Source organism: Quercus robur, chromosome 2, assembly GCF_932294415.1.
Source record: "Quercus robur chromosome 2, dhQueRobu3.1, whole genome shotgun sequence".
NCBI lineage: Eukaryota > Viridiplantae > Streptophyta > Magnoliopsida > Fagales > Fagaceae > Quercus > Quercus robur.
In genome coordinates, this window is record NC_065535.1 from 58,106,012 (window position 1) to 58,119,205 (window position 13,194).

The window sequence follows — 13,194 nt, forward strand, 5'->3', positions numbered from 1 at the left end:
AATGCAATAAAATATTGGAGATTTTGGAGGTGTATAAGAGAAGGTCTGGTCAAAAGATAAATAGAGAAAAAACGAACTTATTTTTCAGTTCAAACACTCCTTTGCCCTTACAGGAGCAAATCCAGCAGCTCTTAGGTGTCCCAACAATCCTGCAATATGAAAAGTATCTAGGGTTACCAACTTTAGTAGGCCGAACCAAAAAACAAAGTTTTATCTTCCTAAAAGAGAGGGTTTGGAAGAAACTGCAGGAGTGGAAAGAGAAGTTATTGTCTCAAGCGGGAAGGGAAGTCCTCATCAAGGTTGTCATTCAAGCTATCCTAACCTACACCATGAGTTGTTTTAAACTTCCCAAGGGGTTGGTTAGGGAGCCTGAAAGCCTTATCCAAAAGTTTTGGTGGGGTTACAGTGGTGATTCAAGAAAGGTGCATTGGGTATGTTGGGAAAAGCTTTGTGAAGCGAAAGAGGTGAGTGGAATGGGCTTCAAAGAAATTGAAAAGTTCAATGACGCTCTCTCAGCAAAATAGATTTTGAGGATGATTAATAACCCAAGGTCGCTTTGCTTTCGAGTGTTTAAAGCTAGATTTTTTCCAAATTGTTCAATTTTGGAAGCAAAAGATTCCATAGCCAGATCCTATGCTTAGAAAAGCATTCTTAGTGCGAGAGATGTTATCCGAAAAGGCATGGTTTGGAGAATCGGTGATGGCCAATCTGTGCGGGTAAAGGAAGATAAATGGCTGCCTAAAAGAGATAGTAGTTCCATCATGTCACTCCTTCCTACTATTCTGCCTGAGACAAGGGTTAGTTCCCTCATTGAAGCTTACCAGAGAGAGTGGAAAACAAAGGTGATTCAAGAGTTGTTTCTGCCTAGTGAGGCGTCAGTGATTATGGGAATTCCATTAAGCTTGAGGAATACAGAGGACCGGGTTATATGGGCCTACACACCTTCAGGAGTTTACTCCACAAATAGCGCATACAAGCTGCTAACTAATAGAAATGTGCAAGGCAGCTCTAATCGTGAGCCACAAAGACGTTTTTGGAAGGGAATATGGGAGCTTCGAGTTCCTCATAAAATCAAGCACTTTGTTTGGAAGGTCTATCACAATGCTCTTCCAACAAAGTGTAATCTGGTTCGACGGAACATAGTCAATTCGGAGGTGTGTGAGTTGTGCAATAAAGGCCAGGAGGATGTGTTACACGCTTTATGGAAGTGTCGGGTGGTGGAAAGTGTTTGGAGCTGTCACAGTTGGGTCCAACAAGTTGTGAACCCCTCTCCCCTAACCTTTTGCGATTTATTTGATCGTTTTTTGCAAGTAACGGATGATTTCAGTAAGGAAATCTTTACAGTAGCTGCTTGGTGTCTATGGAACCAGCAAAATGTCCTTCACTTTGGGCGTCAAGTGCAGCCTATTACAAACATTAACCTGTTGGCTAGTAACCTACTACAAGAGTTCTTGGCGGCCTAGGAAGATGAAGCTCCGACAATTCACTCACCTGTGATCCAACACCAGTGGAGACCTCCAGAGCATGATCACTTCAAAGTAAATTTAGACGCAGTTGTGTTCAAGTTGCTTAATTTGGCCGCTATCGGGGTTGTCATTCGAGATTGGCGTGGAGATGTAGTGGCAGCTCTGTCTATGCCAACTGCTCTAGCCTTGACAATTGCGGATTTGGAAGCCCTTGCGTGTCGCCGTGCTGTGATGTTTGCTGCTGAAAAGGACCTGTAAAATGTTATCTTCGAAGGAGACTCAGTTTCAGTTATTAATGCTATTGTCCAAGAAAACCCGGCTCTGACTTCATCCGCTCCTTAGTCTCTGTTTTCCAATCTTTTCAGTTTGTTTTTGTTCATCAATCTTGTAATGTGGTTGCCGATGCGTTAGCTAAGAAGGCCAAATGTTTGGCCGGGTATCTGGAATGGTTGGGTGACTTACCTACAGATATTTCCCAGTTAATTGATTTTGATGTTCCTTGAAGCATTCTTTTAAATTCAATAAAGCCCCAGTCAAATTGGCTGGTTTCTCAAAAAAAAAAACTTCCAAGACATGCCATTGCCGATCACATCTCCACGGGACACTCAAATGAAGTCGATTCGAGCCTTAACGAGACCATCCCAACATTACAAATCAAGGAATCCCCTTAGCTTAATAATCAAACTCATTTAGAACCTGATATAAGTGTTAAAGAAAAGTCTTTTTACCTATCGAATCAACATTTATTATTCAAATGGTTATACCAAGGACAAATCCTTTTGCATTAAATGTAAAATAACAAATTCCCCCACTATACATCATTAGGGCAAGCACCTTGGAAATTTGTTCTCTTAATCGACCTAATGGCAATGATGTATTGTTTGAGTTCCCCACTTCATGGGGAATTAGTCACCAACCTCACCAAAGAAAAATCTATAAATACCACCATAATTATAAATAAAAAATTTAAAGAAAAACGAAAAAGAAAAAGAGATATGTTCAGAGAGAAAAACATATCACACATTTAGAGCGGCACTACACCAATGTCATTTGATAATGTGTTTCCTTCTTATCTTCCAATGCTCCTATTTGGATGATTGGCTCATTGATTTTCCTTGCATCATTAGATTTAATTTTTAGAGTACTTTTGTTCAAGCCCAAGGTTGATCATAATTTTATAAATTAGTTTGCTCAAAGGTAGAAAGGTGTAGAGGTGTAAAGAGGGGTATAGAGGTGTAGAGGCGTAGAGAGGTGTTGAGGGGTAGAGGTGTAGAGAGGTTGAGAGGTGTGTAGAGGTATAGAGGTAGAGGTACCTTTAATAGTAGATATAAAAAACAAACATATAGTGGTAAAAACAAATTCCCACCACAAATACTAAGCATGTAAATTTTAGAGATAATTACACTTTATCCACTTGTGGTTTGTCTCTAATTTGATTTGTCTACCCATGGTTTCAATTTTGACACTTTACCCACCTGTGATTCCCTCCGTTACTAATCCGTAATCCACCTCTTCTTTAGTCATTACACTAACACATAATATGTCAAAAATAAAAGCCCAAACAGATCAAAACACTCATCACTCCCAAAACTTGAAGCTCACCCAAGCAACAAATGAACCTAGAATCAAGAGAAAACAAACAGATCAAAAACAAAAAATCAAAAATATAATTATTGCACAATGAACTCACCCAAGCAACAGATGGGAGTAAGTTTTGGGAGTGAGGAGTGTTTTGACAAGTCATTTCCGGTGCTGTGACATGATGGAAGGCACTCTAACTGCTTGTATTCTTGACGCCAGGTCATTACTACTGGATACTGTTTGCTGCTTAACTGCATTGAGTATTGTCTGCAGGATTTGGAGGGGATCCCCATGGCTAACAATCAAGACTGCACATTTGTAGAATGAACATTACTTGATCGGATGCACATTTAGGAACACTTTTCTTTTTCTTTCTTGGTAAGAAATGTAAGTAAGACACATTAAAAGCTAAGGCTTAATTTGTTCTACTGATACTTGGAAGAACACTGTATCGGTGCAGCTTATTAAGTTGCTTTCATCCATGTAATATTATAATTATCTTGGCAGAGCAAGTTAAAGGAAAATGAGATAATGGTGTGTAGTACATGAAAATTAAACTGATTAGTTGTCTAGAGTCTCAAGCACATTGCATTGTAGCATCTAGGATCTTAGTTTGGTGAGCAAGTTGGACGGGAGTGAGTTTTGGAAGTGAGGAGTGTTTTGATCTGTTTGGACTTTTATTTTTGACATATTATGTGTTTAAGTAATGGCTAAAGAAGAGGTGGATTACGAATTAGTAACAGAGGGAATCATAGGTGGGTAAAGTGTCAAAATTGAAACTACGGGTAAACAAGTCAAATTAGAGGCAAACCATAAGTGGGTAAAATGTAATTATCCCTAAATTTTAAGAGAGATAAAAAGAATATATATAAATAAAAATGAGTAAAAAACAAAGAAGAAGGAAGCACACAATAATAATCAGTTTTTTTCCTTTGTAAAAAAAGTATTATTATTATTATTATTATTATTATTATTATTATTATTATTATTATTATTATTATAAGTGAAGCTGAGAGAAATTCAAATTAGAATTCCAAAGTAGAGTTCCAATTTTGCACCATGTGTTCTAAATTACTTATTCTTAAAGAGTTTTATTTTTCAATTTTAGAATCAAATGTGGGATCATATCATAAATATTCATCCGAGTTATTAAGTACAAAAACCAAAGAGTCTAGAATATAAAAAAAAAAAAAAAAAAAAAGTGCTTCACAATAATAATAATAATAAAATGGACAATTTACATTTTATATCTAATAATATCCTTACAAAATAGGAGTTATATTTTGCATCTTATTATATTTCTTTAAGTATATTCATGTATATGCATGAGATTACAAGCTAATTATTATAAGAAGATGAACTTAAATACCATACTAAATAAATGCATTTATTTCATTCAAAATTTTAATTATAGATGCCACATCTCCAATATTATGGTAAACACATTGAGATGTATAAATAATATTTTAACATGTGGCATTGATTGTCCAACATACCAATTAAATATAGGAAGTAGCCACGTGTCATTATAATATACTTTAAAAACGAATAAGTGTCATATCATCCCCCTTCCAAAGATTATTTATGTATTTTGTTCTAAAAAAAGGTAATTTGTTAAAATATGTGTAATCTGATTATCTAATAGATATTATCTATTGAGATTTTTTAAAAATATTATTTTGGAACTATTATTAAATACATCACAATTAGAAAAGAAGCCTAGAAGTCATTTTATTTTTATTTTTTTCACTTTCTCAACATATAAAATTGAAATTTTACACATATAGTAATAAAATGTATACAATATTCTCTTAACTTTTAGCTTTTGATGTTTTTTTTACACGAATGTGCATGTGTGTGTATATATTTTTTTTCCTTTTTTTTTCTTTTCTTTTGCTTTTATATCACATCATTATTTGTGGGTTTCAGTTAGCTCAACCGATGAATTCTCTAATGGTTAAATAAGAGATCTGAAATTCAATCTCCACCTACACCAAAAGCTGATTGATATCTTAGTCTGATAATAAAAGTTATCATCAGAAGCGGACACCATAAATTGAAACTCTTTAAAAAAATATATCAGATCATTATAAAAATATATCAACAGTTGGGAAAAAATATTATATTATTAGCATTACTCTAGATTCTGACCTTAAACTCATATGGTGTCATGGGATTCCCCTTTTAGTGAACAATTTTATAAATTTGATATAATTGCAAAAAGACCTTGTGAAAAATATTGTTTTATGCTTAAAAGCACATGGTGTCATATACCATTCAAGGCATAATTAGTGCAACAAACTCAATATCACGTTGAACAAGGCAACGTTCATGGTCAACGCCTCAATTTTGGCCTAAAAAATGGGTCTCTTTGCTAATTCTCTATCAATTATTTTATTTAAAGAATTGTATTCAATATTTGCTACAAGTTGTGTTTAGAATCTTATACAACATTTGTTCTAGATAGGATAGCCACTACTAGTTCTTCCTTACCCTTTTTCCCTTGATTATAAAAATGGCTGAATGCAAGAGCTCAGAGCTTCACATAGCCATGTTCCCATGGTTTGCAACTGGCCATATGACCCCCTTTCTCCATCTCTCTAATGAGATTGCTAAGAGAGGCCACAAAATCACTTTCATACTGCCCAAAAAAGCTCAAATTCAGCTACAACATTTAAATCTTCATCCAAATTTCATCACCTTTCATCCCCTCACAATCCCTCACGTTGATGGCCTCCCACTTGGTGCAGAGACCGCCTCAGACATATCGATATCTTTGGTCCATTTGCTTGCCATTGCCATGGATCGCACACGTGAACAAGTTGAAAATATTTTCCGAGCTAAAACTCCAGATATGGTATTCTATGACAATGCACATTGGATACCAGAAATCACCAAACAGCTTGGAATCAAATCAATTTGCTACAATGTTGTTTCTGCTGCATCGCTTGCAATTGCTATGGTTCCGACACGTAATGTTCCCAAGGATAGAGCCATTACAAAGGAGGAATTACAGCAACTACCAGTAGGCTACCCTTCATCGACCATAGTCCTTCGCAGCCATGAAGTTGATTCTTTATCATTCATTTCTCTACCCTTTGGAGATGGGATAACATTTTACGATCGTGTCACAACCGCCATGAAAGAAAGTGATGTGATATCTATTAGAACATGCCAAGAAATGGAAGGCCAATTGTGTGACTATGTGGGGAATCAATTCGGAAAGTCTGTGTTGTTAACAGGACCAGTGTTACCAGAGCCCTCTAAGAGTCCTTCGAAAGGCATGTGGGCTACTTGGTTGGATGGGTTTGAGCCTGGGTCAATGGTGTTTTGTGCATTTGGGTCTCAAATCATCCTTGAAAAGAAGCAATTTCAAGAACTACTATTAGGGTTTGAGTTAATAGGGTTGCCATTTCTAATAGCCCTGAAACCGCCAATGGAATGTGCAACAGTTGAGGAGGCATTGCCAAATGGGTTCAAGGAAAGGGTTAAAGAGAGAGGAAGAGTTTTTGGGGGTTGGGTGGAACAACCATTGATACTGAGTCACCCATCAGTTGGGTGCTTTGTGAGCCATTGTGGGTTTGGATCAATGTGGGAGTCTTTGATGAGTAACTGTCAAATAGTGCTTGTGCCACATCTTGGTGACCAAATATTGAATACTAGGTTACTTGTTGAAGAGATGAAGGTTGCTGTGGAGGTGGAGAGGGAAGAATGTGGGTGGTTTTCAAGAAAGAGCTTAAGCAAGGCGATCAAGTCTGTGATGGATAAAGATAATGAGGTGGGTATTATGGTGAAGAAGAACCATGCAAAATGGAAAGAGATATTAGCTAGCCCAGACTTCATGAGTGGTTATATGGATAAATTTGTCCAAAACTTGCAAGATCTTGTACTAGTAAATAAAAAAGCATAATTCAAGAGTTTGGTTCGTGTACTAAAATGTTAAGGATCTTTGTTGTTGTTGAATAACTGTTCACTTTCATAGGGTCATAAATTTAGTAGATTTTGACCCTTAGCTACAGTCTGTCTCTTCCCTCCCCATGATTGTCCATTGCTTTGAGGAAGCCATTAAGTGTGATGATGCTTTCGCTAGGATCGGAACAAATTAGCTTGTGGACTTTGTTCTTTTTCGTGCTTTACCTCTAGAGGTTGTAGATGTCTTTGATTAATGAATTGAGTTAAATAAATAAATAAATCCTGACAAATATATCATCCGAGTAATAGTATGGATGACCACTTGAGTTTTATGCATATTATTTAATTCTAATATTTCTCTCTTGGACTTCAGAGAACTTAATAATCCCATTAGGAAGTAGGAACACTACTTGATTGATATCTTTGGTGTGGTTCCTCCCACCAAGATTTTTACCCACCCCAATGAGCTGCAAGAACTAACCATTAAGACATTAGGGAGGAATCTAAAACCTTAAAAGAACAAAGTTCCTTCAAAAATATAAACCACAAGTTGTTCACTTTGAATTTCCCCAACCTTACTGTTCAACATCATTGACCATCTTTTGTATAAAAAAAAAAAATAAAAAAAAAAATAAAAAAAAACCCCCATTGTACAAAGTAAGTCATCCTTAGGAACAAGAAATAAGTGATTATATTGATAATCCAAACACACTACAAGAATTTCCAAATTTACCTCTTGCATAGGTGTGGACTCTAAGGTTATGTTTAGTAACAGTTTTTGTTTTCTATTTTCAAAAACTTGTTTTGGGAATATAAAGAAATTTCTTGTATTTTTGAAATAAAAAACATGTTTGGTTAGTTGAAATTAAAAAGATAGTTTTTTGAAGAAAAAAATAGAAAATACTAAAATATGTTGCTACTAGGATTTGAACTCTAATGCTAACTTATTAAATAAAACAAATTTATTAAATTAAATGTATGTTTTCATTGACTTTTGAAAATTAGAAATTGAAAACAGCATTTTGCACGTTTTCAGTTTCCTTCACAAATTGAGTTTTGAGAACGTTTTTTGTTTTCTATCCATTTTGAGTTGCCAAACAAGTTTTTTAGTCTTAAAAATTGAAAATTATTTTTGGAAACATAAAATAAAGGAAAAAAAACAGTTACCAAATATATCCTAATTGCTCAAAACTATACATCAATGAGTTTATTTGTGAGGGAATATAAATCTATGGATTCTATAGAGATCAAAATATAAGAAAACATTATTTCAAAACAAAGCTTTGTACACATATTAATACATAAATTATAGATATTTTCATTTCAAATAAATAACCAATTGTGTGACTAAGTTACGTTATAACATAGGTACCTTGCAACATATTTGTAAATGGAACGTTTACACAGCCCATGTCCTATATAGAGACAAAACTCATATTTAGATATTATGTCAATGACCAAAATTATGATTATACATTATAAATATTCTAATTTTGTAAATCAAAGGATGCTTAATACCTGAGAATGATTTGTCCATGACATGTAAGATTGACCATATGCATTATCATTTGTAAATCCTAAATGAGAGTAGGGATTTGGTGGTTGGTATATTGCCAGATTGTATGAGCCACTGAATGACACATTTGAATTTTTCTTAGTCACTTTTTTGTTTTGCTTTTCCTATAAAATCTAACATTAGAAAAAAAAAAAAACATAATAATAATTGTAAATAAAAAGGTTTATTAAAAATAAAAATATGGCATATATTTAGTAAAAAAAAAAAAGAATGAAATTCTTATATGAAGATGATTTATCCTTGGATGATTTTGTCTTGCACTTTTCAAAGTGGTCTTTAAGTCTATTGTTTCGTAAACCTTTTGATCTTACACATGGGGGATTTAACATTGGCATGTGATTTGATAAGCCAAGCATTTCATCAGTTGTATTATACTCTACAACTTCATTTTCTTCCAAATTTGCATTTGAACCCAACTTTAACTTTGATGACACTCTTTCAATTTTTTCATCAAGTCCCAATAGTATCTTTTAAAAAATGCTTTTAAGACTATCATCCCCTTAACTTTTGAATATGATTGTATTAGCTATACGTAACATTCTATTACGCCATACTATCTCTGCCTCTTTAGCGTTGCCACTTAAATGATGGTCTTGTTCATAAGCCATTATCCCTTTCTTAGCCTCCTTTGTCCAACATTTCAAAATGTATTGGCTTGGAATTTTAGTCAAAATTTTTTAATTAAAGACCCGCAATGCATGACAACAAAGAATTCCCAATGACTCAAATTTCTTCCAAGAACAAGAAATGTTGCTATTGAAATGATCAAAATGGACAATGCGTACTCTTTCACTATCTTCTTCTTTCACGTCAAAGACATCAATTGTATCTTGGCAATCAACATGCTTCCACTCTATTGCAAGACTATTAAGGTATTCATTTTCAAATAATAAGAATATCTTACATGTGTAAACTTGAGCTGCATGACCCAAAATACCACTCTTCTTAACTGCTCTTTGTGTGACACCTTGCTTACATTGAAAATATTCATTAAACTCTGAAGAATGCATACCTTCCAACACACTTTTGTATTTAATTACAAAGTTTGTGCCGGCTTATTGTTTTATTTGCTATATTAGTCAAAACTTGGTTTGTGCTTTCACTTATCAAGGAAGCTTTAAATTCAGTTGTACGTGAAGCTATCCGAAGTGAATGCAGTGCTCCATTTATGTCAAATTTTGTACATCATATTAACCCAGTGATGATCTTCAAGATTAAACTTCTACATCATTTTATCCCATGTGTTTTGAAATTCCAATTCTAAATCACAATATTTTTGGCAGTTGTTCCACAAGGACTGAAACTTTGAATTAGCATTTAACTCTCCAAAGCAAGAAGGTGCATTTTTTTGAATATGCCACAAACATAGTTGATGATGTGTGTTCAAAAGCACTTCCTTAATAGCATTTGACATGACTTGATCTTGGTCAGTAAAATTTGTTATTAAAGATCGATTTCCCATTGAGTTTAAATATGACTTGAACAACCATTTGAAAGAAGCAGTGGTTTCATTCAAAAGGAATGCACATCCAAATATCACATTCTACTAATTGTGATTAACACCTACAAATAGAGCACAAATCAAATTATATCTATTGGTGTGGTAAGTAATGTCAAATACCACAATATCTCCAACACAATCATAATCAACCCTTGATCTCCCATTTCTCCAAAAAAAAAAAAAAAAATTATTATTATGTGATTTTCTTGATCTACTTGAACTGTGTAAAAAACCATGGGATCTTCTATCAGCCTTTTCTTAAAATAATTCAATAGGTTTTGAGTATCTCTAGCACTTATCGTTGACATCTTTTTTGTGTTCACATGATTTTTTTTTTTTTTATGATTATAATCATCTTTTTTAGTAAAACTCACATCCTCACTCCCTCCAACTTCTTCTATTAAATACAAATAAGTATTCTTTGTACTTATACCAACATTCACCATGAAATCAATTAAACCTACCTTAGGTTTTGAAATACGACGACTAGATCTTAGCAAATGTCTCTTTGATAGTAATGCAAGTTTATAATTATGTTCTAGATTAAGGTAGTATTTGGATTGGCGTTTCACGTCTGCGTTTTTTTTTTTTTTTTTTTTTTTGACTAGCGCCTCTTGCACTGTTCATGGGACATGAACAGTGCATTAAGGCAAATGAACAGTGTTTTGTGAGTGTGAACAGTAACCAGAAATTATTTTTTTATTATTTTCAGTTTTCAGCAAAATAAGCGGTATCCAAACACACCCAAAATGCAGTAACCTTCAATACATCATTTTCAACTGTGGAACGAATAAATGCTTTATAGCAAGTTCTGACCTCTAGTTTCTTCCAATTTTTCTCTTCACAAGGATCTTCATTTTGAAACCCTTCTTAAAACATAGAAATTCATGTTGCCTTATGTTCTTTGTCCCATTAAAATATCTAGGTTTTCCTTTCCGTATACTAAAACATGTCCATAATGCATAATTGTTGTATATATTGTACGCTTCATCTGCATTATATGCAACCTTATCCAACAAATTGTCATCACTATTTTCTAGTCATTCAACAAACAAACAATCCTCTTAAATTCTTTCAGTATCACTGGAATTGCAAATAACTACAATAATTTTATGGACAATATAAATGTTAGAAATAAAGTATTAAGAAATTTACAATACAATAATTATATTATGTGTGCAATTTTGACGTGTTCTTAAAGGCCTGTGGTATGCTTTATAACAAAGCTTCCCCACATATCTAAGCACAAATAGAATTATAAATTAGACATAGTTACTATGGGGCCGGGGAGCTTACGATCCAACCCACGCTCTATCCAGGCTCAAGGCCCGTGCCGAGGAGGTCGTGTGTCGAGGACGAATGATCAACGGCCGAGGTGTCAAGGGGAACAGCAGAGGATGACCTTATCCTTAGCACTCCAGGACTTCAATGGGGAGAGTAACATCTCGATGAAGGCTATCCCCAAATAGCCCCCTGAAGGGGATGTGAGTGGAATGGGGCCCACGTGGAGGTACAGTGCAAAGTTGGTTCATGGAAAATACGTCCCCTCCGCATTAAATGCACCCGCCAGCGTCCTGATCATGTTAATGAGAAAAGACGCTTGGGCGGTGTAACTTCGATCATCGCAACTAACAGAAAGTAAGAGGGGACAGCTGATGGGATGGGTACAGAAGTAAGCACCTGCCAGACCAACAAGTGGAGGGCTAAGATCGACCAAGAAGGACTATATAATGTAAAGGTTAGTGCACCAAAAGAGAGGCTGAGAAAAAGGGCCAAAAACCAGAGCCTCCCAGCCCGCCTCCAGGAGAAAGACTTCTAAGGCGAAAACGACTTAATCATGTATGAACACCACGAGAAACCCACCGTCTGGTGACTGAGGCCTAGCCTTTCAAACTCACGCTCTACAAATGATATTGTTTGGGCCTTTTTACGTGCGAACCCAGCACTGTTACGGTTCGTTACGAATCGTGTCCTTACAATTGGCGCCGTCTGTGGGAAAGGCTTGTGTGTTGGCACGGGCGGTATGTCGAGAGAGTCCCTTTCTCATTTTCAATAATCGATTGTAGTATTCTAGCATAAAGTTCCACTAGGGGCTATGTTTCTTTGCTAGGGGCTACGCTTTGAAGCGTCAGCCACATAGATGTTTCTAGGGGCTTGGCCGAGGAACTAATTCCCCCAAAACCAAGGTATCATGCCATAGCCGAGAGATTAATTTCCCCAAATACTTATCAAAATCAAGTTTTGGACAGAACCAAGGTATTGCATGGTTTTCGGACTCAAACCTATGGGGAAACCAACTACTTATTAATATCAAAATCAAGTTTTGGATAGAACCAAGGTATTGCATGGTTCTCGGACTCAAACCTATGGGGAAACCAACTACTTATCAAAATCAAGTTTTGGACAGAACCAAGGTATTGCATGGTCCTCGGACTCAAACCTATGGGGAAACCAACTACTTATCAAAATCAAGTTTTGGATAGAACCAAGGTATTGTGTGGTCATCGGACTCAAACCTATGGGGAAACCAACTACTTATCAAAATCAAGTTTTGGACAGAACCAAGGTATTGCATGGTCCTCGGACTCAAACCTATGGGGAAACCAACTACTTATCAAAATCAAGTTTTGGACAGAACTAAGGTATTGCGTGGTCCTCGGACTCAAACCTATGGGGAAACCAACTACTTATCAAAATCAAGTTTTGGACAGAACTAAGGTATTGCGTGGTCCTCGGACTCAAACCTATGGGGAAACCAACTACTTATCAAAATCAAGTTTTGGACAGAACCAAGGTATTGCGTGGTCCTCGGACTCAAACCTATGGGGAAACCAACTACTTATCAAAATCAAGTTTTGGACAGAATCAAGGTATTGTGTGGTCCTCGGACTCAAACCTATGGGGAAACCAACTACTTATCAAAATCAAGTTTTGGACAGAACCAAGGTATTGCGTGGTCCTCGGACTCAAACCTATGGGGAAACCAACTACTTATCAAAATCAAGTTTTGGAAAGAATCAAGGTATTGCGTGGTCCTCGGACTCAAACCTATGGGGAAACCAACTACTTATTAATATTAGAATCAAGTTTTGGACAGAACCAAGGTATTGCATGGTCCTCGGACTCAAACCTATGGGGAAACCAACTACTTATTAATA

General features: G+C 35.6%; 1 protein-coding gene across 1 annotated transcript; it reads left to right on the top strand.

Annotated features, from left to right (window-relative positions):
- The first annotated feature begins 5,524 nt into the window (after positions 1 to 5,524).
- LOC126701168 (UDP-glycosyltransferase 79B6-like) lies at positions 5,525 to 6,957 on the top strand. The gene has a single exon (XM_050399291.1). It carries the CDS (start codon positions 5,563 to 5,565, stop codon positions 6,955 to 6,957), a length of 1,395 nt encoding a protein of 464 aa, XP_050255248.1. The 5' UTR covers positions 5,525 to 5,562.
- The last annotated feature ends 6,237 nt before the right edge of the window (positions 6,958 to 13,194 follow it).